At 38.6% G+C, this 14,120-nt stretch overlaps 4 protein-coding genes and 1 long non-coding RNA gene across 7 annotated transcripts; 2 read left to right on the top strand and 3 right to left on the bottom strand.

Annotated features, from left to right (window-relative positions):
- Window positions 1-309: 309 nt before the first annotated feature.
- On the bottom strand, window positions 310-983 carry LOC110626708. Its single transcript, XR_002489757.2, has 2 exons — window positions 844-983; window positions 310-770 (listed from the first exon to the last, which is right to left on the bottom strand). It is a non-coding gene; the product is annotated as an uncharacterized LOC110626708 (long non-coding RNA).
- LOC110626706 (calmodulin binding protein PICBP) lies at window positions 651-4,198 on the top strand. The gene is made up of 2 exons (XM_021772752.2): window positions 651-3,631; window positions 3,778-4,198. The coding sequence occupies exon 1, from the start codon at window positions 651-653 to the stop codon at window positions 3,615-3,617; it is 2,967 nt and encodes a 988-aa protein (XP_021628444.1). The 3' UTR covers window positions 3,618-3,631; window positions 3,778-4,198.
- A 525-nt stretch (window positions 4,199-4,723) lies between these two features.
- On the bottom strand, window positions 4,724-7,022 carry LOC110626707. 2 transcript variants are annotated; one of them, XM_021772754.2, is made up of 5 exons: window positions 6,702-7,022; window positions 5,760-5,844; window positions 5,528-5,637; window positions 5,309-5,430; window positions 4,724-5,134 (listed from the first exon to the last, which is right to left on the bottom strand). In XM_021772754.2, exons 2-5 carry the CDS (start codon window positions 5,842-5,844, stop codon window positions 4,831-4,833), a joined length of 621 nt encoding a protein of 206 aa, XP_021628446.1. In that variant the 5' UTR covers window positions 6,702-7,022; the 3' UTR covers window positions 4,724-4,830. The 2 variants fall into 2 exon arrangements, with proteins under 2 accessions (XP_021628446.1, XP_021628445.1); XM_021772753.2 differs by lacking the exon at window positions 6,702-7,022 and adding an exon at window positions 6,019-6,676.
- An 802-nt stretch (window positions 7,023-7,824) lies between these two features.
- Window positions 7,825-10,346, top strand: LOC110627001 (protein trichome birefringence-like 38). The gene is made up of 5 exons (XM_021773217.2): window positions 7,825-8,159; window positions 9,098-9,269; window positions 9,362-9,537; window positions 9,619-9,780; window positions 9,866-10,346. The coding sequence occupies exons 1-5, from the start codon at window positions 7,873-7,875 to the stop codon at window positions 10,155-10,157; spliced, it is 1,089 nt and encodes a 362-aa protein (XP_021628909.1). The 5' UTR covers window positions 7,825-7,872; the 3' UTR covers window positions 10,158-10,346.
- A 495-nt stretch (window positions 10,347-10,841) lies between these two features.
- LOC110626199 (scarecrow-like protein 3) lies at window positions 10,842-13,826 on the bottom strand. Of its 2 annotated transcripts, none has more exons than XM_021771981.2 (2): window positions 13,355-13,826; window positions 10,842-12,388 (listed from the first exon to the last, which is right to left on the bottom strand). In XM_021771981.2, exon 2 carries the CDS (start codon window positions 12,384-12,386, stop codon window positions 10,971-10,973), a length of 1,416 nt encoding a protein of 471 aa, XP_021627673.1. In that variant the 5' UTR covers window positions 12,387-12,388; window positions 13,355-13,826; the 3' UTR covers window positions 10,842-10,970. The 2 variants fall into 2 exon arrangements, with proteins under 2 accessions (XP_021627673.1, XP_021627674.1); XM_021771982.2 differs by lacking the exon at window positions 13,355-13,826 and adding an exon at window positions 13,184-13,328.
- Between the last annotated feature and the right edge of the window lie 294 nt (window positions 13,827-14,120).

The following is a 14,120-nucleotide window of genomic DNA, read 5'->3' as shown; positions in this document are numbered from 1 at the left end:
ATAATACACATTAAGCATTGCCACATATTACCACCCCCTCCCCCTCCCTCTTCCTCTCCCTCTCCCTCTCCCTCTTCCTCTCCCTCTCCCTCTCCCTCTTCTCCACCTGCTAGCTATGCAACACAACTAACATATATGACAACAGCCACAATTAACTATCATCAGGACAGGACAGGACAGGACAGGACAGGACACATACAGCATTTCATAAATGATCTTAACTCTTCAGAGTTAATTGATGGCTTCACTGCTGCCTGATTTTATATTAATAAAATAGATGGTCCATCTTGCATCATGAAGAGTGCGATCTTTCATCCACATAATCAAGGGTTTTTTGTCATTTAAAAGATAACGTAATCAGACATCAAATAGCAAATTCTTAACAGTGTTGGCGAAAGGCCAAAAATTCAGTCAGTGCCACATGTAGTAGTATTCCCATGACACGCGTGTAACAATTGTATTCAGAAAATGCCTAAACAAATGGACATAAACCACCTGTGAAGGAAGTCAGCATTCTACTGCTATCCCAATCCTTGTTTAAATTTAACCAAAGTGAAAAAGCCACCCACTGAAACCTAAAACAAAATCAACCAAAAATCATCATACGCAAGGAAGTTTTTCTTCTCCATGTCCGTTGAATTTCTTTGAAGATGGTACAAAGAAAGGTAGCCGTCAAGCTTGGAGTCCAGGCTGACCATGTTAAATCCGAGAAGCGGTTGGGGAACCTCAAACCATCGCCTTATCAGCACCACGATGGTAAGAACAGAGGACTAGACATGAAAAAGAAAATGAAGAAGTCAGGATCAATCAAGCTTTCAGATATTGAGAGCTTAAATGCGTCACCTTTGAGGAAAACTATGTCCAGGCCTGGAATGTCGCTGTCTCGCAATGCTTCAACCATTGCTGCAACCCCACAGAAGCAGCAGCTCATGCTTAGAACGAGTGGTGGATCGCCAAATTACATGAAGGCTACTAGCAGTTCGGAGGCAAGAAATGAACGTTCTCAGGTGAGCTTCTTCAATACTCCAACCGCTTCAGATATTACAAATCCGCATAGAAGAAACTCAAGCAATTTATTACCCAGTTCCGCTTCAAGTAATAGACTAACGAGAGCGTTAACCAAGTCATCTAGTTTGAAGCTGGTGAGGACTTTAACAAAGACTCCCAGTTTTAAGCCAGCAAGAAGTTCTGCAAAAAAATGTTCCAGTGTAGTTTTATGCGCAGATATGAATGTACAGAAAGCTACCTGTTCTTCAACTCTCAAGGACTCGAAGTTTCCTGAATATATCATGCTCAATCCTGGAGGTACTGAGGCGGAAGGAACTTCAGTCCTAAAGGTATGTCCGTACAACTACTGCTCTCTCAATGGTTACAATCACACTCCTTTGCCTCCCTTAAAGTACTTCTTGAAGGCAAGAAGGCGTTCACTGAAGGCACATAAGAGTGTGAAATCAGAGGGTTTATCCCCACGTACATCTGATGGAACAGAAGAAATTAGCAGTCAACTACTAATTTTGTCTGATGATAAATCACCCTCCGAGGAAGCAGATTCGATTGGCTCAGCAAAAATTCCAATGGTAAAGGAAGTGGGCGTGGATTTCTTTGTTGAAATCTATGCCAAAAATATAGCTGTTTGCCCTGATGCAACTGAAAAGCACATTGGGAAGGATGTGGGAACCATTGGTTTTGCTGGAGAGCCCAACAAGTGCTCTTCTCATGGTGGCCAAGAAGAAGGAGCTGAACAAGACAACATGAAGGAGGTCGATCAGAACCTTTCAGATGCATCGCCACAACTGGAAACTGATTTCGAGAAAATCTATGGACAGAGCAATTATAACCATCTGGTTGAGATTTGGACGGCGGAAGACTTTCTTCAAGAAAAAGAAGATGTTTCTGGAGACTATGCACCCATTTTGTCTCAAGAATCAAGAAAAGAAAGGTGTGCCAGTGAGAGTCACATTGAAGGGGAATGCCAAATAAGCATGGAGGAATATGATAACATTTCTGAAGCTACTGATATGCAGTGGGAGGAGGGACAATTTTCCACCTCAGGATCTGATATTGAAGCTCAATATTTGGGAAAATCTTATAAAAAATCTTGTACCGATGTTGAGTGCCTCTCAGACATCAAGAAGTTTAATTTGACCGATGAACCAGAGATCATTAGATCAGCTGACATAATTAGCAACTGCACTGAGGAGATTCTAGCTGATGAGGTATTGCAAGAATTCTTTGGAGAAGAAACTGCTTCCTTTGACATATATTATATAGGTAGTGATTCCGAAACTGAAGGCATGCTGCAGAATTGGGAGACTGAAACTACCCAAGATGATGGTTATTTAACTTATGATGATGCATTTGAATATGCATTTGAGGAACCAACAACGGTGGAAGAGAAGAGTGAAGATGCTGAGAAAGATTTAACTGCTGCTTTGACTGCTTCAGCTTCAATGGAGGAGCTAATCATGGAATCAGCAGCAGTCAATGAGAATATTCAGGAGGATGGCATTCGGGATGCAGAGCATTTTATCTTTGAAAAGAATCCTCAACTTCGGGATGCCGAATATGATTGCAGTACCAATGTAACAACTGAAGCTTTGAACGGTTACCAAGAAGGTAAATCGCTTCAAGTTGATGACACGATTGAGTTGATTCAAGATCAAATTGCTTCTTGTCAGAGTTTGGATGAGATGGGCAACACTGAAAAAAATGAAGGCCAGATCTCTCGGGAGACAGAAACTGATCAAAATTTGGAAATCCGAACTTGTGCTACAGAAGAACAAGAGGAAGTTGTCAAAGCCAAATCATCCATGGGTATCCAAATCTCTTATTCATGTCACAGTTCCTCTGAAGCTGATCAATATGATTCTGTGGACAATGACAACCAAACCCAGATAATTGCTGAAGCTTGCTGGCTTGACAAAATTTCTGAAGCCAGCAGTTCAAGTGAAGAGCTTCTCAATCAAAACAGTCTGGCTAAGTATGGCCAGAATGAGAACCTGAACTTATTTCGGGAAGATCAAGGTGGGGCTAACGAGTCCAAAATCGAAACTTCTACGGATACTGAGGAGCAGAGTGATTCAAGGATGCATCAAACCAGTTTGGCCAGACACCATATTGGAGAAGTTGAGAAGATGGAAGTGGCAGTTTGCAATCAGTCAGATATAGCAGAAACAGTGTTTGCAACCGATGATGGAATCCGTGCAGGATCAGAGAGCAAATTCTTTAGCAAAGGAAGCAATTCAGGTCAAGAACTTGCCAGTAGCTTTAACAACAGGAAATGGACTGTCAATTGCAAGAAACCCATCATGGACTTGGAGGAAGAGCGGAAATTCAACCCAAGAGAACCAAATTTCCTTCCTATTGCTCCTGACCCTGAGGTAGAGAAGGTTGATCTCAGGCATCAGATCATGGATGACAGGAAAAGTGCTGAGGAATGGATGCTTGATTATGCACTCCGGCAAGCTGTCACCAAACTTGCTCCTGCTAGGAAGAGGAAGGTGGCATTACTTGTTGAAGCTTTTGAAACAATACTTCCTATACCCAAATATGGAACTCAGATCAGACCCGCATCAGCAGCCTTTTCTCACACAAGGCCAATTCAAGCTTGTAGCTGATGGCACTTTCATAGGTAAATCACAACACATTTTCTCCAGGCTTTATTTCTTTCTATTATATTCCTAGTATTTACAAATGAACTCACTGTTGTAAATTACACATCACAAATTCATAAGACATCTGATTAATCAAGCTGAACCTTCTTAATTTGTTGTGCAGGTGATGATAAAAGAGTCGCTTGGGCAAAATATACTAGAAATAAGTTGTTGGTCTATGGAGTATTAACGTATTTACTAAGGCTTAAGATTTAGAACTACAGATCCTATAGAGCAACTAACATCTTCTTCAGCTTATACTAAGAACTTAAGAAAACAATTGGTGTGGTGAAGTCTAGACGCATGCAGCTATTTGCTTCTCCTAAGCTCACTGGTGAGATGCTAGCGGTGACTTTCTAGCTCAATAATCTATTTGTTAAACAGCAATATGAATTATCAAATACGGTGTTGAGTTTTTTTATGTTGTAGGAGGGAACTTTACCTCCAACTGGTGTTAATTTACAATCGTTATTCTCTGTTTAAATATCATATTATGTAGTAAAATTATTGTAATTAAGTTTATGTCTAACTGATAAGCTTATTCCCCTCCATGATCGTATTTTTTACCAAAGGAGTGAAACAAAAAAAGTCCAAATTCTAAAATTCCAAATTCTTTCTGCATTCATCAGTAGGACACATAGGACCAGAGTTGTGAAGAGAGTAAACAATCAATCTCGAGAAACAAGAACACACAATGAGAACATTTAGCATGTATCAAGAAAACTTTAATTTTGACAGGCCCTATAGTAATATAAACGAAACAATAACCAATAACAAGATTTTTTAAGTCGGTCACTGACTGCCCACATTTAGGAAACATTGGAAGCATGATTAGGCAAATTGATCAGTTTCTCCTTCCTCTTCGTTTAAATTTCCCCAATTTTTCCTCCCAAAGTTTACATAAATCTCTCCATGACCATGTGAATGGAAATGCCACAGTTACATTCATCTCCAATCTAAATCATCTAGGTAATTTTTTTTTCAAAAAGAAAGCAATATGGGCGTGGTGAAATTCTTGAAAACGACTAGCAAAGAAGAATACCAGGTATGAATTAATGGGAAGCAACAAATTGCACAATAACAAAGATTGCCTAAAAATTGCCAGCAGAGCGATGAGCAAATGATTTCCGTTACTTTCAGTAACAATGCGTTCCAAAAGAAAAGTGATGTACAAAAATTACTTTCCTAATAAATGTGATTCAATCGCAGGAGATTCCAGAACAAGTGATTGAAGCTTAACAACGTAACTGTCCAGACTGCAGTCTGCGCCATCACTTTGAAAGCTTTCCATCTCAGAAGTAGCATTAGGATGCTCACTTTCCTCCACAATTTTCTTTGCCATTTTATCATCATGAAACATTTTAAGTGCATCTGTTGTTGAAAGAGAATGCACGGTTTCATACAAGGTCCGGAATTTGTTTATCGTTTCTCGTGTTTCAATCAACCTTTCTTTGAACTGTTCTGGAAGGCATGCAAGTGCACTTTTTGGAGTGTAGAATTCCAGAGAAAATATAAAAGAAAAAGAATTTAAAACAAAGTTAGAAAAGAAAAAAGTCGCAGCAATTCAAAGAATTCAAGAGTTTGTAGAGAATTCAAGAGTTTTTCTACAAGCGAGACAAGTATGTGATATGTACTTATTCTCTTATTTAGTTTACCTGGTAATACCTCTAACAATACCCCAGTTGTATCCTTCAAGCACCGATTCCTTAAAACCGATGTTAAATCCATCTTGAGCAATAGCTTCTTTTCCTGCTATGAGGCCATCACGATATCCAATCTGTGAGTCATCAATGAAGAATGAGGTTAAAAAAGATTTAGAGATCATCATATCCATAATCTAATAAGCTAAGTGAACCTTTAGATGATGAAATCACCGTGTGAAATTGGTCACGTCTCCTCTCCCACTCCCTATCCAAATCAGATGATTTATCCAATTCTTCATCAGAACCACCCCAGAAAGATCCATCATCATCTTGCAAATCACCTTCATCAAAATGCACAACTAAATAAGCCGTCTTCCTTTAAAACAAGAAAATTAACAAACCAACCAATAAATATAGAGGAAAATATCAGCCTAAAACTAATTCCACTATCAGTCCTGCTTACAATTGGCAGCTTGCGAAGAACCCAATTCTACTTTTGATAGGTGCAAACTTTCTGAGTAAAGCTCTTGGGCAAAACTGTTTTCCATCTGTTATTAACCACAAAGAGAAAATCAAAGTAAGTTCTCCGTTTTAATGAGCCAAGACGAGAAGACAAAAACTTCCACTTCCACATTTAATTCAGCAAAACTTAATTTTGATCCTGCAAAAAGGAAAATAGACAAGCCATGTAACTGGCATACGGCAAATTAAAAAAACCAAACCTCATCTACTGCTCAAAGCCTCAACTAATTAACAAGTGCACAAGCAAATCCAGTAACATTAGAAACAAAGGCACATCTCCAGTTTATAATCAAAATCAAAGGCGGAAAAGGTAGCACCTTAAACCGCCGGAGAAACCAATTTTAAACTATAACTCTATCCGAAGATTGCGTGACGTGTAAACAAGTCAAAAGAAGAAAAAAAAGGTGGGTCGGTTGTGCTACGGGAACATGTCGCCAGAGGGAACCGAACCAAATTCAAACTCGATAATGGAAGTAAGCAAGCAAGCAAGCCGGAGATTCAATGACAGTCACCATAGGTCGGAGCGTATGGGAGCGAGCTTAAGGAAGCTGAAACTTGAGTGGGAAAGCAGGGAAGAGAAAGAGAAGTGGGAACCCAAACCGCGTGCGTTAGGACTTAGGTTGATCCAATTTTTTCCTTAAATTTCATCTGCCCGTATTCAAAGCAAGCTCATTGAATTCATTAACAAGCCTATATTATCTGTTAATATGTATTTGAGAGCTACATATGCAGCGATTCTACTGGCTCAACTTCAATTTCAATTAATCTCAGCTTATCTTATTACAATTTTTTGAAAATTTCAAAATTCCCCTAACAGTTACAACCTTTTGAAGAGCTGAAACTCAATTTGCAGGAGAAATATGAGTGAAGCCCAAAAGCTAACCTGGAATCCAAGAGAATAATAGAGCAAGGAAGACGACGTTGGTAGAGCAATGGAAACAGATGAGATAAGTTGACGTCTGGGAAGACGTAGCAACAGTCGACGTCGGGAAGTAGATAGCGGAGATGAGAAGAGTCGAACTCGAGATGAGGTGAAGACGATGAGAAGAGTCGAGCGTTGGGTGTGGTCTAGGCAGGCATGAGACGATGAGAGGGCATACAGATACAGTAACAGAGGGAAGCTTTCTCCAAATGGTGGTGGGCTGGGCTGGGCTGCAAAAATGGACTCAAGGGATGGGTCTTGTTGGGAACTTAAATTGAGATGTTTGATTCATTGTGATTTTATTCATTTTGTGAATAATTTTCCTGACATGCGAAAGATGCTCTTTTGGGAGATGTGATTGTAGTGGTAATTGGATTATAAATGATGAAATGAAAAAACCATAAATACCGGTACAAGACTTGTTTATTCGCATGCTATGCTATGACATTTGGGATTTTTCATTTAATCTGTGGAAAGACATGCAAGAATGAATAAAAAATCAATATGAGTTGTGTTACCATGTGTGTCATGTGAAGCTAAGGTCATTTCAAAACTTCTCTTCTTCTTAGTCTCATTATTTTATTATGTCATGAGAAGGAGATGGCTTGGCTTGGCTTGGCTTGGTTTTAGATATATTCAATTTTTTTATACTACTTGAATCTTCTTTTTAATGCATATTTTTACATTAATTTATCACATTTATTATCAATTAATAACTGAAATCTTCTTCGAATTTCAATATATAATCCATAATTAAAAATTAAAATAATTATTAACAGAATTGCGTGTTCAAATATTTAATTCTCTAATAAAAAAAATATATAACTCTGCACGGAAATATAATACTAACTTTCAAAAACACAAGAAGGCCCAAAAATGTATCTGGCATGCATAATTGGAAACCACACTCCAATTGGCTAATTAGTACTTTAATTGGAGGAATTGTAAATGGAAAGCCAATCATATTACCATTCAAAACCTTTTTTTTTATTATTTTTTTTTTTAGCAGCTGAGGCCTGCACTTCAATTCTATATATATATATATATATATGTACAGCTAAAGGACAGGGAATGAACTGATTGTTCTATTGTCCCTCAAAGCAAAAGCCTCTTCTCTCTTCCTCAACAAAAGATGGACCTTAAAAGGCCATGTTCTGTCCTGTTTGCCATTATGATTGCATTTTCTAGTGTTTGTTTGGCAAATCCCTCAAGCAAATTGAAGTGGAGAAAGCAGAACAATGAGCAGAGCAACAACTGTGACGTGTACCAAGGGAGTTGGCTCTACGACGACTCCTATCCTCTCTATGATTCAAATGCATGCCCTTTCATTCGCAAGGAATTTGATTGTTTAAAGTATGGGCGACCTGATCAGCTCTACCTTCATTACAGATGGCAGCCCACTGCCTGTGACTTGCCAAGGTGCGTATTCTGGGTTTTGTCTCGTGAAGTTATACACCTTTTTGTTTCCTGGTTGTGAGGACAAGCTTTTTCCAGCTTCTTTTGAGTTGTATTGCATATGCTAAAAAGGAATGGATATACGAGTGCAATTCTCAGGAAGGCTTATCTTTATGATCCTATCATTATTAATGCCATAATTGAATGCTAGAAATCAACTGTCTTACGTCTCATTCTGACAATCAGAGGTTGTTATACATCTCGTATAGATTGAGAGTTCTGTGAACAAGCATCAAATAATGACCTTGGTGTGAGGGTGATAGGTTAAGGTTGCAATGTTTAAGATGTGCACGTCTAATTCTGGGATCTCTCAACCCACTCTTCTTCTAAAACAATAATATTGCATGCCTTGCCCTTTTCTACTACTTCCACATTTTAGCCTTGTCATCCTGTACTCTTTTTATTCATTTATAATCTTATTGACTTGAAAAAGTTAAAATATAAAAGATGTATGATTATTTAAAATTTTTATAATTAAAATCTATTAAATTTTAATTAATATATTTGAAAAGATATTTAATTTTGCAAGTAATCGCACTACAGTTATAATGTGAATCAAACCCGAAAAAAGTGTGTTGTCTGGTCACAGTAACTTTCTTGTGAAATGAGGTTTTGTCAAACGCCGGAAATAAGTCAGCCTCCTTTATCCCAGTTCACAACTGATAAGAAAGTGATTCAGTCTAATGTTTTGTCACTTTTGCTACAGCCTTAATATATATATATATATACTAGGATTCTTTTCTTTAAGTTGCTTCTCCGTCTGCTTCCAACAACCTTCGAAATGCATAAGCAATGGGCTTTAATTTACATGGGCCACAGTTCAGACATACCTCGTAACATTTTCCAAGTAGCCTTTCTCATGGCCTCATTCTTGTCTTTTTTATTGCATAATAATTTTACAGGTTTGATGGCGTAAATTTTCTGGAGAGTGTTCGAGGCAAGAAGATTATGTTCATAGGGGACTCTGTAAGTTTCAACCAGTTTGAATCATTATTATGCTTGCTTCATGCTGCAGTGCCTAACTCCAATATCAGGGAGGACAAAAATGCCTCTATTCCTACTGTGATTTTTGAGGTGATTCAACTAATTAAATCTTATGCATACATGCATGTTTTTTCTCCTACGTGCGTTTTCTTATTATCGGCTTCGACGTGAAATTTTTTCAGAACTACCAGGTTTCGATAATGTTGTTTCATTCTCTACTACTAGTAGACGTGGAACAGGAAGACATTGGTCGAGTTCTGAAACTTGATTCCCTCAAGAATGGCAACCTATGGAAGGACATGGATGTTCTGGTTTTCAACACTTGGCTCTGGTGGTACCGAAGAGGACCGAAGCAACCGTACCAGCTCTTCCTCATTCTATACATAAAAATAAACTATGATCGCTTCCATATACTGATTGTGGAGGTTTCTTGATTCAGATGGGATTATGTTCAAGATGGTGGCACCGTTCTTAAAGACATGGATCGTATGGATGCTTTTCGCAAAGCTTTAATAACGTGGGCAAAATGGGTCGACTCTGATGAAGTGGATACAAGTAAAACCAGAGTCATTTTTCAAGGGATTTCTCCTTCCCATTACAAGTAAGTTACTCCAGATTTTCCCTTTTAAAAATGGAAAAGTAGACCCATTAATAATAGTTTTACATTCATGCGTGTGTTAAATTAGTGGGAGTGAATGGAATGAGCCAGGAGTGATGAATTGCTCCAAGGAAACACAGCCAATAAGCGGATCAATCTACCCTAATGGTTTGCCATTAGCATTACATGTATTGGAAGATGTGTTGAGTGGTATCAAGAAACCAGTTCATTTGCTGAATATAACAACACTTTCGCAGCTGAGAAAGGATGCACATCCAAGCTCTTATAATGGGTTTAGGGGCATGGACTGCACCCATTGGTGTATTGCTGGACTTCCAGACACTTGGAATCAACTTCTCTATACAGCTCTCATTAATTAGAAGACCAGATTGAAGATCCAGATTTAATTCCATTAGATATCATATTTAGTTATTTACTCGCTGAAAGTAGCTAGCCAGGCCATGGAGTAAACTAATATTATTCCAAAAGAGCCACTATCTTAGCAGTCTAATAATGGAGTGGCTATCTTTGATGTAAGAGAACTTAAGTCAAATTTAATTCAATCTCTATTTTTGCTCATGAATCTCTCTGGAGGCCAAACTGACTTCTAGACCAGATAGGTTTTCCTCGGATGTCTAGAATCATTTCATCTAGCCTTTTAAAGAAAGAAACTTCTACTAGAATCTACGTCAGGAGACAACTGCAATATGAAATCGTGTTGTGTAATCATAGTTTCAGGTCTAAATACATGCAAATCAGAGAGCTTAAGGTTCAGGGTATGACAAAATTTAGATTTGAATTTCTATGGACGGATGAGCTTAGGTGATAGTCACTCTGCTATTATGTGTGACATTAGCATACTTGTCCAAATGTTGACAGACTGAAAAAGCTTACAGCCACTTCAGTGTCATATGATCACTGAACGAAGCAGGAATGAGTTACTTTTAGCTAATAGTCACATTCAAGGCACAATTTCAGAGCTAGTAGAATGAAGTGTGGCAAAAAAGAACAATTACTTTGGAAAGAAACTTATAAATAAGCAAATAATAGCCAGGGAAAAAATGTAAAACAAAGGGCCATGTTATTTGAACGTTCTCAGTGGAATACTATGCAATTACAGACAAAAACCTTAACATCCTTTTTACACGAAACGAAACAGGAAGAAAATTACAATCTGACGCGCTCAATGTCTTTCAATCATACCTTCTAAATCTCCATGCCGATACAGAGAAAAGGGGTCTACTGTGCCAGCAAATAACCAAACATCCATTCTCTTCTTTGATCTTGTATCCATCATAGCCATAGCTCTGCATCAACCTGCTTGCCTGCAACATACCATGGTAGCTCAGAGGAACTCTACCGAACCCCGCCAACTCAAGCCTTAGAACCCATTTCTCCAGCTTCTCGTGCCTCTCCTTTCTATCGGTGCCCTCACAAGCAATGATGTTCTTAATCTCCTCTCCAAATAGCATCTTCTCAATCCTTTGCCGTTCTGTTGATGCTCTTGATACAGTAGACTCCAGGCAATCAAACAGTGCAGCATAAAAGTTCAATGCTTCAGTTACCCTCTCCATTAAACTAGAACCATTATGGTTTGATTCCTGTTCACTAATCACCATCAATTTTGGTGAAAGGCCCCAAAGTGCATTTAGAAAGCTGCCCATCTTTGGTGAAGGAGCTAGAGATAGTGGGGACAATGCTGAATCAGGACTTGCACCGGGAACATGGACCAAATCTTTCTGAAGCCATTCACCCAAAGTACGTTGGTTTTTGTTTATCTGCAAGGCTCTCTGAAAGTTGTAAGAAATTGGATTCTTTGATTCTGATGGTGAGTTCCGTTTAAGCATTTCATCGTCAGCTGCCAAAAGTGTGTGCAGCTGGAGTACAGAACTGACAGCAAGAGCTTCTCCAGTTTTGACACGCAAGCTTTCAATGTCTAGATCCTCTAGTTTGCTCACAATAGGGTGGAACTGAAATGGGATATCCAACTTTTCAGCTTCTTCCGTCAAACGAATAGCCATTTGCTCTAACACTTCTTTCTGTTCATGAATGCCTGTAATTCTCAAATGTGGTGGGCCTTCTGGCCGGGCCCTTAATGTTTGAAGGAGATTAATCCACTGTGCAGGTTCAAATGAATTGAGATCTATGATATGAACCATTTTCTCCCCTTCCATTGCTTCTATTATGGCCTGATTTGTGATAACATATGCAATCTTTACAAAGGGGAAGAGCTCAAAGAATAATCTCTGAACAAGAATTTCCTCAGATACCAAAGACTTTTTTGTGAAGGTGAGGGCCCTGTGCAAACCAGGCCAACCTTTTTTAAGAATCTTGTCAGCAAGTGCCACAGTGAAGTAAGCCGCAATTCGCTGCATGGTATCACCATCAGCGGAGGCTAGGTGGGAGATCTGCTCAAGACAAATATTTGCATTCTCAACATTACCAGCAGCCACATGGTTGGCACAAGCATTAAGAAGATGAATCAGGCACAATCCCCTCTCTTCAGATTTCAGTTCCCTTGGCCACGGGTATGGTGATCCACATCCTGGAGATATTGACATCCAGGGAAAGAACTGAAGAGGCGATGATGCCCCATCTTCCGGAGCCATTCCTACCATTGAGAATGAAAACAAACTCAGAATATAGAAATCTCACATTAAATATAGGCCAGAAGTAGTCAAAATTTCTCTAATAACTATTAGTTACACTAAATATTTATGTCAAGCTGGTGAAGAATCCCAAAGGAAAAAAAAAATAAAAGGATAAAATTGAAAAAATAAAACACAAGCAATTCTAATTTTCATTCGAATTTCCAGATGATGAGCACTCCCAGCAACTTAGCGAATGCGTTTAGAAAATCAAACAGAGGTTATTAGCTTGAAAGTTTTGCTTTCTTGCACTGTCAATAGCCCCAGAAGAACCTATCAAAGTATAATGTGGATTACAAGGTCAACATGATAATCATTGTTCTTCTTCCGCTCTTCCAACTACATCAGATAAACTTTAGTAGCAGAAAGGGGGAAAAAAGGAAGAAGAAGAAGAAGAAGAAGAAGAAGAAGACAGATGACTGGAAATTAACTTTCATTTTGATTGCTGAGAGACGGAGAAAAGTTAAAGGAAAAACTGAGTTCCTTTTTCAGTTTCCTCTGTTATCTACGTATATGAAATGCTTCTCTGGAACAACCAAGCAACACCGGCATGCAGTTGAAAGAGTTTCTGTTTATTTGGAAATGGAAAATTTCGTGTTTTCTCAAAAAAGAAAAAAAAAAACTTGCACCACGGATGAAAAGGGATCCAAATACTAAAAAGCCTCCTAAGTAAGGTTGTTTGTCAACGCATAAATTCAAAAACTTGAGGATATCTTCTCTGAAACGAAACAGAGCATTAGCCAAATTATAGGACATACAGTAGAAAAATCACGTCTGAAGCAAAATTTACAAAGACTGAGCTTTTACAGAAAACTTAAAGCAAGCTCGAGCGAATTTATTTCCTTTTTCTTTTTCTCTTTTTTTAAAAAAAAAGAGAGAACTGAAAAAGCTGTGCAATCAAATAATGAAACAAAGGCAGGGGGCATTACCAGATAAAACACAGTGGTTCCACCTGTGAATTACAGTTATAAAATCAGCAGTGAATTCAAATTCACAAGCGGGTAATAAAATTCCCTGAGAACCCAAGAAAACCTTTTTGGAAATTCCCAAGCTTGGTGAACGAGTTATCCTAAATCCTAAACATCAACAGCGGGCAGGAGGTATCTTGAAGGGTTGTGGGCTAGGGTTTTGATGCAAAGTGAGCAAGGAAAATTTGAAATAAAAGCAGTTGTCCTGAAGGACTTTTCCATGACTGCGTTGGCGACATTACAAGAGGTTGTTTTTGTCGTTATTTGTTTTGTTGTCCCTTAGAGGGATCAGAAGAATATGGAATTTCTTGAAGTACAAAACCAAGAGAGGCCTAGATTTTCTCTCTCTAAGGTATTTGTTACTGTTGGTTTGTTGTCTTGCTCTCACTAGTTTTCGAGTTCTTTTTGTCCTTGCGTGAAGTGGATGGGGAATAAGAGCTGGCCAAAAACTTGGTATCATGCTGAAGCACTGGCCAGTCCAAACATGCCCTAACAAATCAAAACAGCAGCCTCGCTTGTTGCGTAGTGGGTGATAGTGGGCATAGCAATGTAAAGACTAACAAGTCCCAACAAAACCACCATTTGTTCTCCTTTCTAACCCATTGCATTCATAGGCTACCCATTTGGTGCTTTCTTGTCATAATAGGACAAAGAGACCAAAAAATCCACAACTAGATATAAAGCTTTTAACTTTGTGGAGTTGTTGGACTTCCTCGTCCCACAACTA

Source organism: Manihot esculenta, chromosome 11 (assembly GCF_001659605.2).
Source record: "Manihot esculenta cultivar AM560-2 chromosome 11, M.esculenta_v8, whole genome shotgun sequence".
Taxonomy (NCBI): domain Eukaryota; kingdom Viridiplantae; phylum Streptophyta; class Magnoliopsida; order Malpighiales; family Euphorbiaceae; genus Manihot; species Manihot esculenta.
Note: the sequence above shows the minus strand (reverse complement) of the source record. Positions and strands in the feature narration are given on the sequence as shown.